This window comes from Perca flavescens, chromosome 13 (genome assembly GCF_004354835.1).
Source record: "Perca flavescens isolate YP-PL-M2 chromosome 13, PFLA_1.0, whole genome shotgun sequence".
Classification (NCBI taxonomy): domain Eukaryota; kingdom Metazoa; phylum Chordata; class Actinopteri; order Perciformes; family Percidae; genus Perca; species Perca flavescens.
Genome location: NC_041343.1, coordinates 25,146,783 through 25,171,947, shown reverse-complemented (window position 1 = coordinate 25,171,947; position 25,165 = coordinate 25,146,783). Strand labels below are relative to the sequence as shown.

General features: G+C 41.4%; 1 protein-coding gene across 2 annotated transcripts; it reads left to right on the top strand.

Moving 5' to 3' along the window:
• Positions 1-6,079: 6,079 nt before the first annotated feature.
• Positions 6,080-24,819, top strand: dtx2 (deltex 2, E3 ubiquitin ligase). 2 transcript variants are annotated; one of them, XM_028596337.1, is made up of 9 exons: positions 6,080-6,696; positions 7,404-7,992; positions 11,430-11,488; positions 14,961-15,167; positions 16,598-16,665; positions 16,787-16,954; positions 19,146-19,307; positions 22,603-22,692; positions 24,397-24,819. In XM_028596337.1, exons 1-9 carry the CDS (start codon positions 6,378-6,380, stop codon positions 24,640-24,642), a joined length of 1,908 nt encoding a protein of 635 aa, XP_028452138.1. In that variant the 5' UTR covers positions 6,080-6,377; the 3' UTR covers positions 24,643-24,819. The 2 variants fall into 2 exon arrangements, with proteins under 2 accessions (XP_028452138.1, XP_028452139.1); XM_028596338.1 differs by lacking the exon at positions 14,961-15,167.
• Positions 24,820-25,165: the final 346 nt, after the last annotated feature.

Sequence of the window (25,165 nt, the reverse complement as noted above, 5' to 3'; positions counted from 1 at the left end):
CTAAATTTGCTAAGTTGCCAGTTAAGTGCTTATTTTCTTACTTAGCGGATTAGTTAGTCCAGCTAACTTACTTTTGCAAGAACTATAGACCAATACAACAACAGGCTTAAATGAACTGACAACATAAGTTATGGGACTTACAGTTCTCAAAGATGCACACACGCGAGCTCAACTGATTATCCTCTGGACGCACACAGTCTCCTTTTTCTTTCTCTCACTTTTTTCTCCGTGTGGTGCGCGCGCCAGCTCGCGGTGTAAGGCGCGTGTCCGCGCTAGCCTCCGACATGCACCCACAATCAATCCTGATAGATGGTCTTTTGTACTATCTACTGTCCAGTCCAGCTGGTGCAAATTCTGTATCATATTTCACCCAACGTAATATTCGTACATTTCTTTCAAATTCTTTATTTTTAAGTAGTTTGTGCCAGATGTTAAGAGGGATTGCAATCCAATTAGTTAATTGGTTCAGCTGTTTCTTCAGGAGAGTTTTTTCTCCCAGTATAGATTGGAGAGGTATGCTTATTTGACTTTGCTCTACGACCTTCCATTTTGCATCACACTCAGGGTCACACCAACAAACCAGAGAATGTAACTGTGCTGCTCTGTAATAATCTTCCAAGCAGAGCCATACCACCTTTGTCCTTGGGGAGTTGTAATGTTTTAAATCTAATCCTTGGTTTTTATTTTCCCAAAATAAAAGATGAGATGTTTCTATTCCATTCACTGAATTGTATGGGAGACACTTCAACAGGCAATGATTAAAAAAGAAAAAGCAGCCTGGGTAGTATATTCATCTTTATAGCATCTATTCGGTTGTATATGTTCGTTGGTAATAATGACCAACGATTTAGGTCTGCTGTAATATCAGCTGTTATAGAAATGTAATTGTAGTCATGAATGGAAGAGACCTCGTTAGGTATGTGTACCCCTAAATATTTAATTGTATCAACTTTCCATTTAAATTGACAGATTTTATAAATGTTTTCTTGTGGTTTGTAGTTGAAGGTAAGTGTTTGAGTTTTATGCAGATTTAATTTATAGCCGGAATATGAACCAAATTCTTTAAGAAGAGATAATAACTTGGGCAAACTTGCATTAGGACTGGTGAGTGTCACAAGTATGTCGTCCGCATATGCACATGTTATATTGTGTGTCTCCTATTAATACCCCCCATTATATCCTTATCTTCTCTTATCTCTAATTGCCTGCGCCAGAGGCTCTATGAAGAGGGCAAAAAGAGTGGGACTCAGGGGGCATCCCTGTCAACATCCCCTTTCTATAAATATTGTTTTGAATAGATCCCCATTTATTTTAATTCTAGCTGTAGGAGAGGAGTATAGGGAGTTCAAACATCTAATCACCTGGTCATCAAAACCAAAGCGCCTAAGGACCAAATATAAATATTCCCATCAGAAGGTATCAAGACTTATAACTACAGATTCCATGTCACCGTTTCTCATATGGTCAATGAGGTGGAGAGCCCGTCTCACATTGTCCTGGGTTTGCCTGTTTTTTTCAAAGTCTGTCTGGTCTGTGTCTATCAGACCCGATATTATGTTTTCCATTCGTTTTGCAAGTATTGCAACATGGCATCATGACTTTAAAAAACGGTTGAAAAACGCCACACGCGGGACGCTATCCCGGCTCTCCTGGGTGAAAGTCCTGTATTTTACCCATCCTCGGACTTACGTCCTTTCATACTACTTGCTGCGGTGAAAATTCACATGTAATGTAGATCAATGGCGGCCGAATGGCGTTGATAAACACGCTAAAAAGCGATTATGCGTCTTGATAACACGCCAAAATGGCATACGAATTGGTGTGTGTCATACATACGCCACTTTATGAGATCTGTCTGAGTATTGACGCATATAATCCATAATCTATGTTTAAAACTGATATAGGTCTATAAGAGCTACAGTCTGTTTTGTTTTTACCCATTTTAGGAATTACTGAAATTACTGCTTGTCTCCAGGACAACGGCGTCTCGCCACCTCCCAGAACATAGTTAAAACAATCCTTGAGCATTGGTGTTATTGTTTCCCTGAGGGTTTTATACCATTCTGATGGGTACCCATCGGCACCTGGCATTTTATGTGCTTTCAATCTTTATATTTCGTGGGTTATCTCCTGGGTTCTTATTTTGTTCTGCTCTGTCCCTACAGATGGTAAATCCAAAGACGTTAGAAAGGATGATATGACAGCTGACTCAGTTGTCCGAGGTTGAGCATATCATTTTGTGTAATACGTTTCAAAGGCATTTTGTATGTCTTCCGAATTATGATACATCTCATTGGTCCTGTGGTCCTTCACTCTATGTATAAATCTCTCAGCCTGTTGTTTCTGTATTCTCCATGCAAGTAGTTTCTTAGACTTAGGGCCATTCTCATAGACATTTTGTTTAACCCTTGTGTTGTACAAGGACAATACAATTTACATTATTTGAAATTAGTATAGCTATCCCCCTCGCACTTCCTCTTTCGAAGGAGGAGTAATATGAGTTTTTGAAACCCATTTTCCGCAACTTTTCATGTTCAATATTTGAAGGATGTGTTTCTTGCCAGAAGATTATGTCTTGTTTTTCCCTTTTCATTTTGGCGATTACTTTACTTCTTTTTATAGGATTATGTAATCCGTTTACATTAAGGGTGATTATTCTGTATTTTTGATGAGGCATTTCAGTCAATAGAAAAACAATGTTTACCAAGACGTTTCAGCATCCCTGGAAGGCCTGAACAAATGAACTTCTGTCTGTGAATCGAAATGAAACTTAACACATAAATACAAACGCTTAACATTAGTGACTTCCATCTCTAAAGTATGAATTCTACTCCCAAAACAGGAGGGGAAGCCCTACATCTGGAAGGAGCCCCTCTAAGTGTGGACCAAAATCTCTGACTACATGAAATCAGAACAGTCCACATAGAAAGAACAGACATAAATTCCCAGATGTGGTCAGTTTCAATTGCTCAAGCTTACAATAGGAAAATTTGCCTGGTCTCATATTACCTCCTATAAATACAGTCCGACGTAGATATATGGTAGGCTACACTCTTACCGGCCTTTTCAAAAGCTACTCAGTCACTCATAGCGCCGTCATTGCGTCGAAATCCCTTTAGTTTCTCCTGGATGTGTTTCATGCGTGCATCCCGGTGACGACGTGATGTAGCACCTGCCATTTCCCAGGGAGGTTGTCTCCATCTCGCCACGGGTGTAGCACGGTCTTCGGCCAGAGTCCTGGCTCCGCCGTTCGGCATCAATCCCATTTTCTTCAGGTCATCCATCGCCTCTGATGCGCTGAGTTTTGCTGGGTGAAGAGTCTCAAAACGGAGCCCCTGTTCTTTAAGCGCCTTTCTGATGGTGGAGTAAGCCTTTTTTTTTTATAACTATTTCGGTTGGGTAGTCTTGTTCGACAAAAACACTCTCTTTGCCTGTGACGCATACAAACAGTTGATGGTGTCACGGTTAAGAGAGTGAGGCAAATCTTTTTTCTATTTTCCAAGAACTTTATAATTTATCCTATTCTCTCCTGTTTACAGGGGTCAATTTGTCAGACACCATTTTACACAGCAGGACTTGCAAATGTTCTACCTTGGAGATGAAAACGATAAATTAAAGCCATGCTCTCAAAGTTAAATTCTTTGACTCACTGGCTTGAAATTCCCTATTGGCTGCATGAATTTCTCATTTTTATTGTTTATTATGTGTGAAAATAGCATGCCCTGGTTATACTGTAAAAGCAGTACTGATGACTGTGTTAGTTTTATGTTGCAACATCATATACTACTTTTAAATGAGCTCACATTATTACATTTGTCATTTTGAGACAACTTGGTGTGGGCTTGGCCATTGAATATGTGTCAGTTTATGGGTTCAGCCGCAAATCCCACTTGGGCTCTTGTTTAAACAATGTTCAACTGCCAAGTTCGATTGTCTTTTATGTGAACTTAATGAACACCCTCAAGATAAAGTTTAATATTCTCCCAGGCTATGGAAAAAAAGATTGGAAAGCACTTCATTTTAATCTTTAGTATTTTATATAATCCATGTTGCATCAGTTGTGCTGGGTATTGTGGACAGAATGCAATTTAGTTTAGCCTGCTTTATATATATTTAGGTCACAGACTTTGGTTTTGATAAGTATGAATTGAAACATATTGTATCTTAAGCCAGCTTAGTTGAAAACTGTGGCCATGAAAAGTAAATCTTCCAGCTTTTTACATTGAAGTATGTATTTTTTGTTTTTTGTTTGAATATTTGAAGGTGGGGTTTAAAAATTAACAACCATTCTGAAGTTTTCGACTGATATATTAAAGTGCTCATATTATGCTCATTTTCAGGTTCATAATTGTATTTAGAGGTTATATCAGAACTGTGATTGAGCTCTCTGTTTTAGCTACAGAGTGAGGCATCACACTTCTATTCTATCTTTGGACATATGTATGAGGGTATGAGGGCGTGCTACGCTAGCAGCTAGGCGAGCATTATAACGTGTGTTACAAAATGACGCACGTTCGTCACGGAAGTTAAGGCTGGACTACAATAGAGCTGTTTGGAGCAGTTTGTGAACAGTGTTTTCTGTTGGAGATGGTAAGTCCCTTTGGGGTGGACTTTGGGCTTTTTCACTTTGGAAGCCTATTACATGCACAAAAAAGATAACAAAATAAATGAAAGGGAAAAAGCCAAAAAGCATAATATGAGCACTTTAAGCATTTTGTGTGTTATTTGTGTCATACTCATTAATCTCCAGTTGAGGGCGGCAATACTATTAAAAGGGATATAATCTCTTTCAAACAAAGAAGCAGAAAAAGAAGTGGAGGATGGACAATGAAGAAGTTTGTTGTAAAAGAAGAAGAAGAATGGAACCTTCAGGTGAACCTACTAATTAAGCTACTAATTTATATATATTCTTTCTTTTGTCTGTTATATCATTAAATACATTTTTGCTGTATGTAAGGAAATAAGTGTGCAGATATAGGCCTATAATTAGTTAGGTCTGCCACAGGGGAGTTTCTCATAAACTGGGAATGAAGAATGCCCATGTGTTACTTACAGAGATATTATTCTAAAAATCTTGAAGGCTCCAGGATTTCCCCAGAAAAAAAAAGATTCCAGTTTTAAAAAGTCTTTACTCACTTCCTGTTTGTGTGTGAAACAGAGCATTAAATATCAAAGTTAAAGAAATGTCCTCATACTGTGTAAACAGACAAATTCTTACACTATCACCCAACTCACCATAATATCATCCTGTTTATAAGATGCTTTGAGGCATTTAATACGTTTGACAGCTTTAAAAAGTTCCCATAGCGAGGTAAAGCTCCTCACCTTCCAGTGTACCCCATGGGACCTTTTTGTTAAAAGAAATTTGTAATCTACGGCAGTGAATGGGAAGAGACAATTTTTTTATCCTGTTTGAATTGAGCCATGAATTACACATATGAGTCATGTCAATTTAACGCTTTAGTGTGTAACTTTTTTGTAATAATGAACGTCCGTTACCGCCATTGCCAAACGAGTTGATACAAAGCTAACACTATAGGCTCCACAAAACTATCTCTACATTTCTCAGCATGGCTGTGCTACTGCGCAGAAACTGGAGTAAAGATAATTACCTCTCTGAAGAGTTCATGTTTTTTTAATCCTCCGTGTCCTCCTTGGCTACTAGCAACTGTGTGGAGGAGGGGTGGGGGTGAAGCGCGATCAGGGAAGGCTTGTATCATGTGGATGCACCGACAGAATTGTTGTCATTACTTAGAATTCCTCATGGCAGAGACAGAAACTACGCACTATAGCTTTAAAAACATAATTTTGCAAGTTCAGAAAGACAGTTTGTCGAAGGTTTGTTGTAGTACCATTTAGTTTTGTGTGAAACTGCTCCGTGAACTAGGCAACATACCACTGTAGTATGCCCCAATTGTATACTACATGCAACAGTGAATACTTTGTATGGGCAGCTGTAGTACATACTAAAAGTAAAAAGTATGTGATTTGGAACAGGAAGGGGAGGGACTTCCTGTTCCACGTTTTCGTGGTTGCCACAAACGTGCCTTGAATTTCGAATTTCCTGGTGGTCCCTGAAGGCAGCCACAGGAGAGGAGGAAGGAACCGTGGCAACGCAGCCTGTCACAAAGCTAACGTTATCCGCGCACTGCTAAGCCCTCTGAATGCATCAGCTTTGTCAACAACATGCACTTAAATGTTTACCAAGGCTCTCTACCATTTGATCTTTACTTCGTAGCTTCCTCTAAAGCGTAATAACAGATTTACTATGGCATTTTTTAACGAGCCAAGCTAGCAGACCTTTTCTTCGTCGTAGCCAAATCACTCGACCAGCTAACCAGAACGAGTTGTTGTTAGCTTAAACTGGCTTGGTGAATATGGCGATTGTGTCTGGCTCCTGTGCCAGGGTAAACGGGTCTAGAAATGGGCCGTCTGTGTCAGCTACACCCTCTGGATCTGTTGGACAATCTCAGCCCATGATAGCGGTATGGGAATGGCAGGATGACTTGGGCTATTGGCGGCCTTACAGCGGCCAAGTGAGCGCCTACATCGAGCGGTGTTTGGCATCGCGGGGCCAGAGAGGAGGAGGAGGAGGAGGACCCGGCTCAACGAGCATCTGCCTCGGACAATCAGACCCAAGCCTGTCGCCTTATCTCATTGACATACCAAGCTTGAAACAGTTTCGGCAGGACACAGGTGAGCCATGTCACACAATATGACATGTAATACCACCACGTTAACGTAACATTCGTAATCTTTTTTTCAAATGTTGTCTGGAAACCTAGCTAGCTACAGTTATCAGGCCAGGCTAACGCTAGCTAGCTACTTCGTTAGCATACAGGGGCTCTTGTTTTGATGAGTGTTTACATATCTTCAAGCCGAGATCAGCCAAGTACCCAGGGTGAAGTTATAAAATGTAGACAATATGGTCTTAGACGACGCTTTTGTGTCATCTAACGTTAGCTAACTTTTCCACATAACCTTTCTGTAAGTCGTCACATTGCTGACGCTTTTAAGTATCATAAAAACATTTTTATAGACTTTCATGTGATGTCTTTTTATTTTACTTATTGATTTTATTGCTTTTACCTTTTTTTTTTTTTTTTATTGTTTATTTTGTCTCTCTACTATGTTTTGCTACTTGTCTTGTGTTTATTTACCCAAATGTTGTCTTGCTATTGTTTGGCCCAACAGTTTAGTTCTCTGCTCTCTGTTTTTTATTTTTATTTTTTTTTTTTTTTAAAAGACGTTTACATTATTTACTTCAACTGCTTGGCACTTTTCTCTGTAATGGCCCCACTTTGGGACTTTGGCTGAAAATGTGGATTTATTTTTACAAACAAGGCTTGCATAATGTAGCTTTAATTTAGTATATTAAATGATAGTCATCTTTTTATTTTCAGGAAAGACACGGTCAGTACGTCGGTCCCTGTTTGCCCAGTCCTCAGGCCTCGGCAGTGGTGTGTACTGGGAATGGCTCAACGATGAAGGAGGATGGACTCCATATGAGACTCGAACCTCTATCCTCTTAGAGCACAGCTATCAGGCCCGCCAAGGCACGGCAGACTTGGGCCCGCATGGATACAATTACATAGTGGATCTTACATCTCTGGCCCAAGTTAACAAAGCAACGGGTTTCAGACGGCAGGTCCGACGGCAGTGTAACCTCCCCTACCCACTGGCCTCCTCTGGCCCCCCAGCTATCCCCTCGGGCCTTGCATGCTCCTGCCAGCAGTGTTTGAGCCACAGCAGCACAGGACCCATGCCCAGCCGTTCACGACATTCCTTTTCATCAGGCAGTCTGAACCGGCCCAGTCTTCAAGCAACAGGGAGGGCTACAGCGGCACATCCCACTTCTGTCTACTCGCCGTACCCTAGGAGACCCCTTTCTGTCGGGGCAATGTCCTGGGGCAGCCCCTGGCCTCCACCCCCCTCTGGTAGTCAACTGTCGGCACCGCTTATGACCAGCTCTACCAGTGCCAATGGTTTAAGGTTTGTGTGTGTGTGTGTGTGTGTGTGTGTGTGTGTGTGTGTGTGTGTGTGTGTGTGTGTGGTGTGTGTGTGTGTGTGTGTGTGTGTGAGATTGTGATTTGGGTTGCAGCGTAATGCAGTCGGGTTAGAGTGAAACAACAGCAGTGAGATGTCATGTAATTACATGTAATGTAAAGATGTCCCTGTGGCTCAGTTACAGTAGCAGACCCGGGATGCATGTCATGGGCCCCTCTCCACCCTTTCCTACCCTTCTCCTTTGCCTTTCCTGTCTATCTCCACTTTGACCTATTGTGTAAAACAGGAATAACAAAAAAATCTGTACCTCCAGCCCTGCAGTGGTATGTTTATTTTGGCTCAGTTCCTGTGACTCTGTCTCATCTCTAACCTTCCTTTTTTCTGTTCCTAACATAAAACTCTGCTTTGAAAGAAAAATTGCTTACTGAAGTGGTATAATAAATATACAGTTAACTTAGTTTCCTAGGGCTCTAATAGGTTTCATTTTGTGTAGTCTCAGCAACTGGGAAATTATTAATAGGGTGTAAAATGCTGGATGTTCTCTACTTAGCTCACACTGTGATCTGTGTTATGAACTCGTACTCTTCATTTTTGCAGTGATTGCTCACACTTCTTACTCTGGAAGGCTAGGTAGTAGGGCTGGGACAATATGCTTTTATCCCGTTTTGATTATTTCACGATACATGGGTGCCGATTTGATTTGTATTGCGATTTTCATTTATTGCGGTTCTAGAAGTATTGCAATTCAATAGTAATGGGTATTGCGACAAGTTGATTAACACACTTCTAGAGACAATGGCCCTCATTTATGAAACGTGCGTAAGACCAAAAACAGGCGTATGACGGGCGTACGCCGATTCCTACGCAAAGCTCGGCATTTATCAATTTGGACGTGAGCGTAGGCTGCGATCAAATCTCACGTCTGGTCTGAACTCGTGTACGCAAGTTTTCGAGTCAGTGTGGCCTTGCGGTGCAGCATATAATCAGTTTAACAGGAGAAGGAGAAGTCATCAGTTGATCACGTATCAGCAATGGCAGATCTGGCTCTTTTAGAAGACCTCTATGAGCCGGTCTGCAACATTGTTTTAGCCTGGGGGGTTCTGTACAACATCGCACAGGAAGACACGGTGCCATAAATGTAGCGATGAAGCCAGATGACCCGATGCCCAGAGAGCAGTGTCCAGAACGGCCCCAGGTGGGGGCTATACGAAGGAGACAGGATATTATTATTCCTCGCTTTTAAAAGGTATAGCCTATGTTATGTTTGGCAATGATATTCAATACAGGAAACATGACGATGCCCAACATTTTTATTTATTATTCAGGTTTTTGTTTCTCTTTCAAGTGAACGATTTATTTCTGCCATTGACGGAGTTATTTTCCCCGCCCCTCTGCTGTCAGGAGACATGGTCCAGCACTGGGGGGCGGAGGACACGCACTCTCCCTCAGCTGTTGTCTCGTTCTGACTCATGAAAAAAACAAGAGTAGGTGTAGGTGTAGCCTACATGTAGGCTACACCTACATGTAGGCCTAAGAGATTACAATATAAGCCTGTATATTACTATTAGGACTATAGAAAATGTGTCAAGGATGTATAAATGAAATAGGCTAAACTTCAGCTGGAGTCCGATTTACTACGGCAACACCGTTCACCGCATCAGTTATCTCTCTCAGTACGCATTCTTTCTACAGCCTTTAATACCAGTTTTCAGGCTGCCAAAAAGTACACGTTAGTGCAAATGAAACCGAGATATCAGGGTTTCAATCTCCACCTCTGAGAAGTGCTGCTTCTCAGCCGGATTACGTCTCGCCATGTCGTAAATTGTAGGGGCGAGGCCTCAAAACTGAGAATATATTGGGGCGTGATATTTAAATTACGATCGTTTCCAGCCGCTGCATTTATCAATGTACGACCATTCTTACGCTCTGATTGGTGTGATACGAACGTTTCATGAATCCCACGTGAAGCCTGTCGTAAGACGATTTCTGCGCTCATATCTGCGCTGGTTTCTAAGTTAGGTTGATAAATGAGGGCCAATATATCATGAGACATTTCTAAAAGCTAATGGTTTTCTCAAAAAGTATGCACATCACATGTCAGCCTGACATTTATTTCATTTGTAAACAAGTACATAATGTGGATTTTCTGCTTTCAGTCTGTTTTGCTGGAAACGGATATGATGTAGTTGGCGGTACCGTATCAACAATATTTAGGTGAATCATTGGTTAAAAAAAAAAAGTTTTTAAATTTCAACAACAAAAATCACGATACATATGATTTTCGATTTCGATTTTTATTTCGGCTCCCATGTTAACAGGTTAGAGCTTGCACACTGCCTGCTTGAGCCGTACCGAAAACGCGGGCATGCTAGAAATAGAACCGGCGCCTATTTTTCACGCAACACGCAAGCATGCTGGAAGCGTTTCCAGGCAAAATAGAATAGGAAAAGATGTTCATGTGTCATTTTGACACAAATACATATTAATAAATGACATTTTGATGTATAAAAGTCTCTAGGTGTTGACATAAATGCAGATATAAATGTAATTTAAAAAATAATTCAAATATTGCACCTGTCAATACAGAACGAACGTGTGTAGCCGGACTAATGCTATTTCAGGGCCATTTTGATCGTAGGCTAGCAGGTGTTGAAATGGCCTCATTATCAGTCACACATTTCCGCCTATTGTGTGACCACATCCTCTTAGTTGGCTGATAGTCGATCTATGAGGGTAAAACATCCACACAGTGATTTTTATGTTATTTGAAAGTTGTCTTCATTTTTGTCATTTTGTGTGCTTGTGTGTTGGTGGTTAGAGCATAGGATTCCCCGACTACAAAAATGAAGACAAACCGGATTAGTGCTAAAACACTAAGTCGAACAGTTGATTAGTTGTTGGACAAAAATGTAATAAATAACAGAACAGAAAATAATTGTTAGTTTCAGCCCTAAACTGGATTTGGTTTAGAACTCCATTATACTAACAATTACTCATTTCATTTCTGTGAAGGCCGTTTTGCACGGTAAGCAGATTTTTTTTTTTGGTTGCATGTTCATCAATATATCGGGCGTTGAGTCACGCTCCCCTAGTTGCATTATGAACATTCAGTCAATATTAGATTGTTGTTAATCAATCTCAGAACCTCTTAGTTATTTACTGGCCAGTTTGAATGTGGTCACTGTTTGAGCTCCTGAAGTAAAAAAGGTAAATAAAACCTTTTGCATTTAATTCACAGGCAAGTTGTATTTTCTTGTCTTGATCTGGTGCCAAAGCTATTCCTAATGTACTTTAATGTTCCAATTCTGTGAAGTGGATTTGAAACTGAAATCGTTTGTAGTCTTTGTTTTGTTGTTCCTGCTTGGTTCATTGTTGCTGTTTTTACTGACTGAATGCCACTGTCCTTGTTTCCTGTCCTGCAGTGTTCCTTCCATCTCTGTGCAGCTGAATGGATCGACCAGTGTAAGCTCTGCCCTGGCAGGTAAACGGCTCACTAACCATGCATCCAATTTGACTGTTACCTCTGCTCTATTCTGCACCACACTTGAGTTGGTTGCAGGTTTCAATAATATTTGCGGTTTATGTGCCTCTCTGCATTGGTCTTGTGAGTGTCAGTCTGTTTGGGAACAGCCTGTCACAAAAAAAAAATTGGAAGATGGGGTTTAAAATAAAAAAACAGAACACACCCCTAATGTAAACTTGAAAAGAGTGGGGGAAATTAGGTCCTTTAAACTAAACAAAAGCAACATCTTGTTTGTTACAACACAATACATAAAACCGCCTGCACACAGACTAGTTTTTATTGAGAGCCAACAGAAGTTCCATCATGCTGTGCAAAGCATTTGGCCCTGGATGCAAAAGCTTGATTAACTTCAGTTTTTCCAGTCTTTATCCTGTAAGACAGCTGTTGTCCCACAGCTCCACCCCGGCACTGATTTTTGTATGAAAGCTCAACCCTAAAACAACATGATGGATGAGACTTCTACTACTAACAAATACATCACACCTCCATAAGTGGGAATACATTCATTTAGGTGATTTGCATTTCAAATAGCTTGGACTGTTAATGTAAAAAAAAAAAAAAAAAAAGTATATCAGTGATATTAACTACTAAACATCTTATGATGGCAAAAATAAGCCAGCAGGTTCTTGGCACTAACCGTAGTCATCATGACTAATGGAAAGTTGAATGTGTTGTATGTGAATTTGAGTGATATCATGTTTTACATGTAAATTGAATATCCATAATTGCCGTTATAGATATTTTCAAATCCTAAGATACCTGACAAATGCTTCAATGTGTGTTTTGGAATTTTCCTCTCGCCACATTTCTTTGCATGGTTCCTGTGACTTATAGATGAATGCTCTGCATTGCTTTTATAGAAAGCCTTCTTTTATCCTCACACGTGCTTGTTCGTAGCATCATGGAGATTCTTTCAAAATCAAATCTGTCTTGAAATTAAATTGGCACAGACGTGTCTCAACTTCCATACAAACCATTTATAATGCTTTGCCTGTTCATTGCGCCCAGCTCACTAGTGTCAGCATGAAGCAAAATCACTCTGTCATTTCATCAGGTTTAAATATCAGCTCTGACAAAGAAGTTCAGTCTAATTCAGGAGAATTTGAGCCCCACTCTGTGCTAATAAGTTTGAAGAGCTAACACAGTAATTCCAAGTATGCATATTTATCAGATGCGTCCACGGTATATCAGTAGTTCGTTTCATGGAGTATTTTTTGTGAAGCAGAATATAATATTAGCTCAAGATGGGCAACTGAACAAAAAGAAGAAGGTGGTAGAAATTAAAAAGGAATCTTAATACTGTAGATGTATTCAACAGTAAAAAATTATGTTGATTTATGCATTTGAGCAAATCATTTTAATACCATTGACTTAATTTGGTGCCATGAGGTTGGATGTTGTATTCTCTGTGCATCTAGTTACAGTCTGGGGCTTATTAACACGTGTGAAGCTAAGCTTGTTCTCTGTTTAACCTATAACCTGTAAGATGCAGCAGGTGTACTTCGATTTAATTTTTAAATGTGAAATGATTGCATACGGGGCCATTATGATTGTCTTTTAGAATTTCACACCAGCAGGCAGGCAAGTTGTAATTGTCATAAAATGGCAAAATTGACATGCAAAGTGAGCGCTCACTGAGTCTTTTTTTTTTTTTTTTTCTTCTGCTGCACACTTCTCAAATTATGCCTCGGTTTGTCGTCTGTGATAAGCTGACTGAATCAATACAATCAGCCTGTAGGAAACTTGTGGACCAGAACCTCATTAGTGAAAAGCACCGTACCATGACTTTGGTGAATCATTTAAAATGGAAGGTCAATCATGCACAGTTTTTTCCAAATGTACCGTTTTAATGATCATAAGTAAAAAATGAACAATAGTGGTATTTAGAACTATATTTAAACACTTTATTCAGCCTTTTCAATGTTAAACGCATACAAGAAATACTACTGCATCCACTACTGTTTGATGTAGAATTTAAATACACAGGTTTAGACCAACGTAACTTTCTAGGGGAATCAGCCTCTTACAAGTGAAAGAAAGAGTGCAGCTATTCTGGAAACATTGTCAGGTTTCAACTAAACTGTCCACTAAAAGTACACTTCAATTCTCACCATCGATTTGAGGTGAGAAGTAGGCCATAGTGATCCTATGTAACTTCACTTCATGTTCAACTTTTCATTTGTAAAACAATTGATGATCTACTTATTTTTTGTAAGAGGGTACATAGTGTTGCTTTAGATGGTCGTGCTAAGTCTTAGATCTGCCACACCAAATCCATTTTCTCATGAACTCCAGACAATGTCCGCAGAATGAGGTCTGGACATTGTCTGGAGTTTCCCTTCCACAAATGTAGCACGCAACAGGAGATAGTCCGTGTGGGACGCATTCTCACTTACTAAAAATACTTTGGTTTAAGCGAGGGGTGGCACCTGGGTAGAGCGTGCAGCAGACAGGACATGACGCAGATTATGGTCACGTAGCCGGTTTGTAATTTGGTCATAAGCAGTCTCTTGCTGTTCCTTAAATTTGTCTGACAATTTCTAGGTCGTCCCTTACTGACAGAGGTTCCTGAATCTTGTTGTCTCTCCAGTTGAGACATTTTTATTGGAGCCTTTGTGAACCACAGTTCTTCTTCGCCCTCAGGTGTTTGTTTTCTTCCGGTTTTGTGCTAGCCGCGTCGATATAAACGTCATCAACCTGCTTGCTGTAAATTCTCTGGAAAATGACCTGCTCTGTTGACCAGGCACACATGAGCTCAAATTGGACATTACGCAGAATTTGTACACTTGATCTGGCAGGGTAAAGCCTGTTTAATGTCCAGTTGGATTGATTCAGACCTTTGCGTTCTCACATACAGCTCTGCAGGTGTAGATAATTTCAGGTTTGCAGTGCATGTGGGGAAGGAGCTATAGTCTGCATTGCCAAGCTGTTCACAAGGAATGTGGTTTTCATCATTCCTTCTAGTTTGCTGATTGATTGGTCTCGCTTCCAGCTCCTGGGCACCATCAATTCTCAGTGGATCTTTTTCTAGACTCCCAAGATAACTTGCAGTTTTTACTTTGTTAATGAGATGAATCTAGTTTTAGCCTGCAACAGAAATCCTGATTGCAAAAACAGCTTTACTCGTGAATCAAAGTGGAGATATTGTACAGAACACTAGTTCATGGTCAACAAATGAACCAAGGCCACATGTTAAACATGAAAGTACTTGCTGTGTTCATGCTGTGTCTAACTCGTGTGTGCGTGTTTGTGTGTGTGTGTGTGTTTGTGTGTTTGTTTGAGAGACACTGGAAACATCAGTTGCTGCTACATTTCTCATACATTTGATTTGTTCCTTTCTACTACTACTCCTATCTCCACTTGCTCTCAACCCTCACCTGCCCCACTCTGCCCCGCCCCATCCCACCTCAACCCAACCCCCCCGCTCCAGGCATGGCCTCCATTTTGATGTCAGCAGTGGGACTCGGCGTGCACTTCACCACTGCCCCCCTCCCTCAACAGCAGCAGCAGCAACAGCAGCAACCTGCTCCTTTCTCTCTTCCTCCTCCTCCTCCTCTCCTCCCCCCAGCCAGCAGGCCCAGCAAGCCCCACAGCAGCAGCAGTTCAGTTAGGAGAGCAAAGAGGCAGCACAGGAGAGGTAGCTACCACGCCACAAGGCCCTTCCTCCATCTCTTTTTCCTCCACCGTTCTATTTTGGTCCAGTTATCACACAGGCTTGATGAACATTTCATTCTGCTGCATCAATTCACTTTCATTTGTCTTCATTGTTTATTGGGCGTGCTCCCACTACTTGCACTAAACCACTTTTGTGTTAGTTGAGAAAAGTGCTGCTGCAACTGCTTTTTGTACAACTGTCAAATAAGGAAGATAAGTGTGATTAATGTGCTTAACTGACTTTTTAAGACGACATGTCTGTTTCAGCTATCGCTGACCTCTCTGCTGCTTAATATATTTTGATAGTGGATTAGTAGTTACATTTTTCAAGCAAAAATGCCAAAACTTTTCTGGTTCCAGCTTGTATCTGAAATGGGAAAATGAAAATAATAATACAGCAGTTGCAGCACTCCTGCATCAAGCATCAACCCAGCTTAAATCAACCTTTGGACAAAATGTATCCTTAATTGTCAAACCTGTTTATTAAAAGGAGGTTTGCTTATTGATAAGTTAATACTGTTAGCCATCAAAAAAATAACCAAAACAAGTAGCAGTATGTGTTGTACAACTCGGCAATGTATTGGATTTGAAATATCAAGCTTTGCTTCATTGCTGCCATTTTTTTTTTCCCCATCTCTCCAACCATAAATTACACCTCCACGCTGATTGTCTGCCGCTTTTAACTTGTATTCCTGCTCTTAAAATCAACAGGGGACACATCAGAAACTTATCAGTGAATATATATTGTATTTGTTCTCAGCTGGGAGAAAATAGCTAACCTCCTAACCTTTCAAAATCTGTAATTAAATGGAGCCGCCTTGTGTTATAAACTCAAAAAGACATTTGAACGTTTAGTTAGCTTTCAGAAATTTCAGATATTGGTTTCCTAAACAGACTTGGGGTGTGTGTGTGTGTGTGTGTGTGTGTGTGTGTGTGTGTGTGTGTGTGTGTGTGTGTGTGTGTGTGTGTGTGTGTGTGTGTGTGTGTGTGTGTGTGTGTGTGTGTGTGTGTGTGTGTGTGTGTGTGTGTGTATTGTAGCTGCATGCACTAAATTGTTTGTATCCATCGCTCATGGTGAACACTGTATGGTTCATTCTGTCATCATGCATTCAAGTTGTCTCTGTGGCTTAACGTGTTTGCATGTTCTGCATCCTTTGCAGTCAGATGCACATTGGCCATTTATTGATTTTAGGATGTTCAATTAGCAACCTGGACTCATGTATTTGTATATACTGTAGCAGAGGCAGCAAGCGTAGAAATCCATTGCTTATTTGGCTAAAATTCTAAAATTAAATTGTGAATTACTTGATATTGTAAAAAACTCACCAGAGTCATAGCTTATTCTATGGCAGTTCACCATTTTAGTGTCTGACCTGTTAGAGCTCATTCATCACTTTGTGCTTTCTCTTTTAGCCTCAGCTCAGAGACCTGAGGAGGTGATTCAGCGCTACATGGAGGTAGTTGCCGGAGTACCAGATGAGGTAAACGTTTATTCGTAGTCTTTTCTACAGGCAAAATGATATGGCTGTCGGCCTTTCCTGGCCCTAAACTGGGCCATTTCAGTTATTGTGACATTGAACACATTTTCTGGGTTTCCCTCAGGATTGCATTATCTGCATGGATCAACTGTCTAATCCATCCGGCTATGAGACACCGTCCACAGAGGAGGGAGGCCAGAGCATCCTGCCAGACACTGTGGGGAAATTCATCAAATGTGGACACACCCTGCACATGCTCTGCATGCTGGCCATGTACAACAACGGGACAAAGGTACAGAATCGTTGACTGCATGGAAACTATTTTTTATTATTATTATTATTATTATTATTATGTGGTAGGGCTGCTCGATTATGGAAAAATAATAATCACGATTATTTAACGATTACTCATTAACATTTGGATATAATGGATAGTGTCCAGGGTATAATCGGTTAGTGTCCTTTATCTCACAGAAAGTCTTTGGATCAGAATAAAATCTGTTTTACTACTGTGAGTCGGTTCAGCTTTACAGATATCACACAACTTTACACAGCTAATGAACAGTTCCACAGACATAACGCAATGTGCATCTCACATCACATGTTCACTCACTACTACTGTCATTACTAAACATTGTGCCAAAATATCTTTTTTTTGCTCACCAAATGCTGCTGCCATCTTCACTCACGCTGAGTTTTTAAATTCCAGCGGCTGATATGCACATGACTTGCCTCCCTGACTGGCGGATGTGCGCATGCAATTCAGAACACCAGACAAAATAAGAGTGTTCTTGCAAAACAGAACATGGCAAAATAATTGTTTTTTCTTGATTATACTATTTTAGTGATCGTTGGGAGCCAAAATCAAAATTCAATTAATTGCACAGCCCCATTATGGTTGCCTGGCAACCTCACAGTAATGACAAGACTCCAGAAAGTCACTGCGGCGACTGCTGGTCGCCAAGTAATATTTCCAGCATGTAACTCCGTACTTGTCGTTTTTTTTTTTTTTTTTTTTTTTTTTTTAACAGATTAAACATACCTGTTAATTAGTGAATTACATAACCGACACCGTGAGTGTGGTATCCATCATCATCATATGATATTTGTCTGTAAAGCTCTACTGTTATAGCTTTCAAACTACCTCACATCTAATTTAAATCTTGTACCAATCACACAAGCCAGTAGCTACATGTGGACATGTGAAACCAAAGTTCACAAGCATGAGTTCTGCCCGGACACTTTGCTGTACGCCGTTCACGACATATGCTGAGGTTAGCACAACAGTCGGATTGCCGTGTGAGTCAGTCACACTATGGGCTGGAACAGCTACAACAGCAATGGAGAGGTAAAGGGAGAGAGAGCTGTGTATAAGACAAGGACGGTGTGTCACCGTTGTAGAGAATGTGAATGAAAACACATCAAACATGCTTGGAGTTTTTTTTAACATTAATATGCGTTCCCCCAGCCTGCCTATGGTCCCCCAGTGGCTAGAAATGGTGATGGTGTAAACCGAGCCCTGGGTATCCTGCTCTGCCTTTGAGAAAATGAAAGCTCAGATGGGCCGATTTGGAATCTTCTCCTTATGAGGTCATAAGGAGCAAGGTTACCTCCCCTTTCTCTGCTTTGCCCGCCGAGAGAATTTGGCCCACCCATGAGAGAGAGACATCATGGCTTTCAAACGAGCAAAGTGGCAGTTGGTCAAGGCCACAACCCCCCTCCCTCAATAGCTACAGACACAGAAATGGCACATCCTAAGGAAAGCTCATTGTGGGACTGGTTCTAGTGGCTGTAATTCTGCACCAAGGCTGAATTTTGGGAAAGAGACTTCAGAGATACAGTATTAGGGGACCACTAAGGTCTATAGAAAAGCATCCAAAGAGCACCATGTCATGGGACCTTTAATGTTTGGGTGCTTTGAATGAAAGTTAAATTATAGCCCCGGTGGAACTAATTGTAACACTTCTCATGCACAAGCTTTATTTTGTATCATTCTATTTATTTAGTATTTTCAATTTCCCAGCATAAGAGATGCCTTTTAGTTTTATAGCCTATTGTGACCTGTTGCCTTTTGGGAAAGTGTTTAGTGTAATACAAAAATGTCCCTATTTTTTTACATAGTTTACCAAAGTTGCCAGTGAGCCAAATTTTACCTCCGTCCCCAGCAGGAGGATTGTGTCTGTTGTAGTAAATGAGCTGAAACATGTAACAGTTGTATTGTGCTTTTCCTGCCCACGTTATGTGTCCTAGTGTTTATTGCTTTTTATTGTCAGGGATTTATTTAAAAGGTGTAGTATAAAAACTGACTACCAAATAACCATATATCATACAAGAATCACTAAAGGTACTGGTTGATAGTGACTTTGTGAGGGTGAAGAACACAAAACAAAAGTCTCATCGTTGGATCGATGAATATTTGATCAGCACTTAACCAGGTTTACATTGATTGTTCTAAAGGCTATCTGCTTGGGTTTTCTCCTCAGGACGGCAGTCTGCAGTGCCCCTCGTGCAAGACAATCTATGGAGAGAAGACCGGCACCCAGCCCAAAGGCAAGATGGAAATTTACAGCATTGCCCAGTCGTTGCCAGGCCACCCAGACTGTGGCACCATCCAGATCATCTACAGCATACCACCTGGCATACAGGTACGTCTGCACGCTGAGCTCTCTGCCAAGTATGTAAAGTGTAAATCCAGGTGTCTTATTTTACAGTAATCCTTAATTTTCTTCAAGGGCTGCAAAATCAGAGCATGAAAAAAATTTGGGGTTTTTAGCACACCAGATACAATTTCTCCTCCTGAACCAAAAGTGAAAACATGCGGGGTCACATTAGAGTCAAGGACTCTACAATTACAGATTGACATTAGTAGATAATCTGTTTGAATGGAGAGAGTACTAGCACCTACAGAGTGTGTTGCATTATGGGTTGTTTGTAGTAGGGGTGGGATCAGGCCGAATTTTTCTGTCCGGCCCGGCCCGCGTCCGACAGAGCCGTGACCGAACCCGGCCCGAGCCCGACAGGCATCAAGAGATTTCTGTCAGAGCCTGACCCGGCCCGACACAGTTAAAATCTCATTTTTTCTCATCCTAATGACACATGTAGACTACGTGTTTTTGTGTGTAAAGCTTTTATTAAGCAACTGTAAGGAAGGCACGCAGAAATGTCAATAGATGAGCGCATCAGCACAGTGAGTGTGCACACGGGGCAACAAGCACACGTTAGGTGCACACAAGAGGCCCAATCATATAATTGAAATAAAATGAACATATGCCTAGACAACTATGTGGAAATACTTACACACAGTAGACTTGCCTATATTTTTCGGTGGTTTTGCGCTACGGCATGCAGCCTGCCGGATATGCACGTGTTTCTGTTAGGTTAATATTTTAAATTTATTTTAATCACAAAAATGAACATTTGCATCAAGTGAAACAGGCCCATTAGAGAAGAAAGAAGAAAAGCTAGCACTCATTAAAATAAATGTAATTCATTGCAAGGCTGGAAAGTTTCTTCAAGTCCATTTATATTGCTTCTTTTAGAGTTGCTTAGCCCTAAAAAGTATTGAGTTAGCCCAGTTGAACCCACAGGAGTTCAAACGAGTCGAAAGTGTCTCCAGGTGTCTTCTCTGACAAAATGGACCGGGAAGCAAATCATTTATCAAGCTTATCAAGAATTAACAGTCTTACGGAATGTCATGATAAGGAATAAAAAAAATAAAGGGAGTCTGAGAAACACTAACAGCCAAAGAAAATAATAAGCCTGACAGAAGAGTGAGAGTATGTGACCGATAGAGAAACTATTATGCTTCAAGCGAAGTATTTCAGGTTTTACTTTTACGAGAGAAACGGCTTCAGGGATTAAGACTCTCTTCTCCTTGGGCTAGTAGTATATTACCCCCAATTTCCACCAACTGCAGAATGGCTGTGGATCTGCTCTGGACCGGCGGCGTAGTCAATAGGTTTCCATTAAAGTCAATGGCCCTCATTTATCAACCTAACGTAGAAACCAGCGCAGATATGAGCGCAGAAATCGTCTTACGACAAGCTTCACGTGGGATTTATGAAACGTTCGTATCAGAGCGTATGAATGGTCGTACGTTGATAAATGCAGCGGCTGGAAACGATCGTAATTTAAATATCACGCCCCAATATATTCTGGGTTTTGAGGCCTCGCCCCTACAATTTACGACGTGGCGAGACGTAATCCGGCTGAGAAGTGGAACTTTTCAGAGGTGGAGATTGAAACCCTGATATCTCAGGTTCATTTGCACTAACGTGTGTACTTTTTGGCAGCCTGAAAACTGGTATTAAAAGGCTGTAGAAAGAATGCGGGATGAAAGAGATCACTGATGCGGTCAACAGTGTTGCCGTAGTAAATCGGACTCCAGCTGAAGTTTAGCCTATTTCATTTATACATCCTTGACACATTTTCTATAGTCCTAATAGTAATATACAGGCTTATTGCAATCTCTTAGGCCTACATGTAGGTGTACCTATATTTAAATAAACAGCGGAGTTTATGCAGTGTCTTTTATTTTACTCGTGTTTTTTTTTCATGAGTCAGAACAAGACAACAGCTGAGGGAGAGGGCGTATCCTCCGCCCCCCCGTGCTGGACCACCACCACGACCCTGTCTCCTGACAGCAGAGGGGCTGGGAAAACAAGCCGAAATAACTGTCAATGGCAGAAATAAATTGTTCACGACATAGAAATGAAAACCTGAATAATAAATAAAAATTGTTCCTGTAGCCTATGAATATCATTGCCAAACATAACACTATAGGCTACCTTTTAAAAGCGAGGAATAATAATATCCTGTCTCCTTCAGTTGGGGCTGTTCTGGACACTGCTCTCTGGGCATCGGGTCATCTGGCTCCATCGCTACATTTATGGCACCCAGTTTCCCTGCGAGATATTGTGCAGAACCCCACAGGCTAAAACAATGTTGCAGACTTTTTCTGCCGTGTATAGGGTCCCCCCCCCCACTGATGCGAGCCATCTGCCCTTAAACAATCCGATGGAGCGCTCCACCGTGGCACGTGTGCGTACGTGTGCACTATTGTACCGGCTCATAGAGGTCTTCTAAAAGAGCCAGATCTGCCATTGCTGATACGTGATCAACTGATGACTTCTCCTTCTCCTGTTAAACTGATTATATGCTGCACTGCAAGGCCACACTGACTCAGAAACTTGCGTACACGAGTTCAGACCAGACATGAGATTTGATCGCAGCCTACGCTCACGTCCAAATTGATAAATGCCGAGCTTCGCGTAGGAATCGGCGTACACCCGTCGTACGCCTGTTTTTGGTCGTACGCACGTTTCATAAATGAGGGCCACTGTGTGTATTTCCACTGACTGCGAAACGACTGTGTTCCGACTCCGTCCCAGCTCCGGCGATCCGCAGCCCTCCAGCGCAGATACACAGAGCTTCTGTTTTTGACGGATGCCGGAGAGCTCTGCAGCAAGTCAGCACACGGCAGATAGTGCGGGGCAGAAAGTCGAGCACAGAAACAAAAAACTGTGTGAGCCAATCTGGTACATCCGAAACACAAATTTGAGAGGTGGGGGCTGAACATATGAAATGACTGGAGGACAAACTGCAGTCTGGACTGAAGCTCATTCAGTGATACAGATTGATGTTCAGGCTTGACTATAGAAGAGCATTCTTCTCTGTCCCATTGTGTGTGATTCACAGTGACACCCTCATTTGTTCTAGTCTTTTGGGAAAACTAATTTATTTTCGTGTCCTGCTGGAACATTGCGTGCAGATAGATTGCAGCATATGTATCGCGGATCTAAAGTTACGAGAACTGGAATCAGATTTGTATTGAGCCGTTTGTCCACCGTCGTTATTAGATTATTGTATTGTTCCAACTGATCTCTGGTATTAAAACTTAAATCTCTTTCCATTTATCAGTCAGTTTTTGTCCTCCACCAGGGCCCGGAACATCCCAACCCAGGACAGCCGTACACCTGTAGAGGCTTCCCTCGCTTCTGTTTTCTACCAGACAACGACAAGGGCAGGAAGGTAAAAAAACAACACAAAAACAAAACCTATCACATCTGGGACTGACTATATTACAAGTTCTTGTATACTGTGGTCAGACATATACAGAGATTACAGACCTCAGGACATTTGTTTTTTTTTTCTACATAGAGAAATTGTTGCCGCCCCCACCAAGGAAAATCACAAGCACCAACATTTTAAGATTTAAAAAAAAAAAAAAAAAAAGCTATTCAATTTTCAGAGCAATTTACCTAACCATTAAACAAGCAGAACATAAAACTTTAATATATGAGCGTTAATCTCAGTTTTATCTCCAAAACCGGGCTGTAGCGGTACCAGTTTTGTTAATTGGGTTTTTATTTTCTCAAGCATAATACAGTTTCAAATATTACATGAAAAATGATTTGTCAACTAAAGTAACACTGACTTGTTGCTTTTAGTACGCAAACCAGTTATGCTTACTCTGAAGTGTAGTTGCCCCCCCCCAAAGGCCCAATCTGAACCAGGAAAAAAAAAAAAAAAAAAACCTGCATATACAGAGATTATTATGGCTCCACCTGCGTCTGTGTCCATGTATCGAACCACAGTCAAGCTCAATCAAGACTAATTTATTAAAAAAAAAATAGGTCCACGCAATACACGTTTAATGGCTGAAAGGGAATTAAATCCAGGCCTCGGTTTACCATCAGCGTATGGAACAGCACTGAGAGGTTATTGGCACCTATACTCTACCACAGGTACAATCAATCAATAAGTTCAGTCGCATCGTTACTAGAGCATCAGAGTGGAGCCAAAGTGACACACCAGGTGCATAAAGCTCAATACCATTAACACAAGACTCTGCCTAACGCTCCATCAGGATTGTAGTGTTTCACTGTGATTAAATTAGGAACATTTTGTGCTCATTACAAATGTGTGTTGTTTCCATGATGAATTAGTAGCTCATTTCCTGCTGGCTGGCAACTGGGGATGTACACTGTAGTTTCTATAAATAATCTTTAATGTAATTCAGTAATGGAAAATTGGATTACTTTCCAGCTGTAGTTTGTGCTTCAGACCCCCCCCCCCAATGCTCAACGCCCAACGCCTGGCCAATACAAAACGTCAAATAAACTGGACGGGTCCCGGTGACCTGAAGGACAACACAAGGGTTAATCAACCACCCAAACACGACCAAACAGCCAACTTCATGCATTATGTAAGGAATAATGTAGAGCGAGCCGGTCAGGGTTGTGTTTTAGAACCCAGAGGAGTATAAGACAAAGAAGCAAATTCTCGGGGCGGCCTCTAGCTCACCCAGTAAGAGCGTTCGCCCCATTTTGGCTGAGTCCTGCAGCGGCACGGGTTCGAATCCGACCTGTTGTCCTTTGCTGCATGTCATCCCCCATCTCTCTCCCCCCTTTCCTGTCTATCCACGGTCACTCTATAATAAAAAAAAAAAAAAAAAAAAAAAAAAAAAAAAAGGAAAAACCTCAAAAAAAAATTTCTAAAAAAAAAAAAAAAAATACAAAATTCTCACATGTGGGAAGCCAGAACCAGAAAATGTTTAGAAGAATGTTTTTGCTTGAAAAAAGAACTTAAATGATAAAAATCAATGATCAAAAAATAGTTGCTGTCTAATTCTTTGCCATGGATTTGTTTCCACTCAAACGTTTATGCATAAATGCTTTGTGGGTTTTCGATTAGAGCGTCCTAATGTTCGCTCCTCGTCTCTCTCTCTGAAAGGTGCTGGAGCTGCTGAAGGTGGCGTGGATGAGACGCCTCATCTTCATCGTGGGAACGTCCAGCACCACCGGCGAGCCCGACACAGTGGTGTGGAACGGCATCCACCACAAAACCGAGATGATGTCCAACTTGTCGGGCCACGGCTACCCCGACCCCAACTATTTGGACAATGTTCTGTCTGAGCTGGCCTCTCAGGGCGTGACAGAGGACTGCTTCAAACCTCCAGGCAGCAGCAGCAGCAGCTAGGTCACAGCTCTGAGCTCCACTCACTTCCACTCACTGCTGACCACAGAGTTCAAATCCCCCTCTGTGGCCAGGTGGACCCTCTGCAACCTCTCTCTGTTCTTAAATTTATTCAGCATCTGCCCGAACCTCATTGAGTGAGAAAAGAGGGAGAAGTGCGCTAAATAAAAAAAAAAAAAAAAAAAAAAAAAAAAAAAAAAAAGGTCTTGAATAGGGATGCTAGTTAAATTTTTCTCTGAACGATAGGCGACCCTCGTTTACCGACAAGCAGGCAACCGAGTCCCAGTTCACCCATCCAGGATGCTCGGACACGTTTCCCACGCTCTGCGGACTTGTACTGGCCGTGCAACCAGGATGTTGGGTGTACTGTCGTGGACACATGCGGCCACTTTCCTGGAACTGCTTGCGCATTCATCAGTGCGACTAGGTTGGGGAACCGAAACCCGGTTCCAAAAAAAAAAGTTTTGGTTCTGCTTATCGGTTCCACCTACACCTGGCGCCCTTTTCTGGACTGGATGACGCTGCG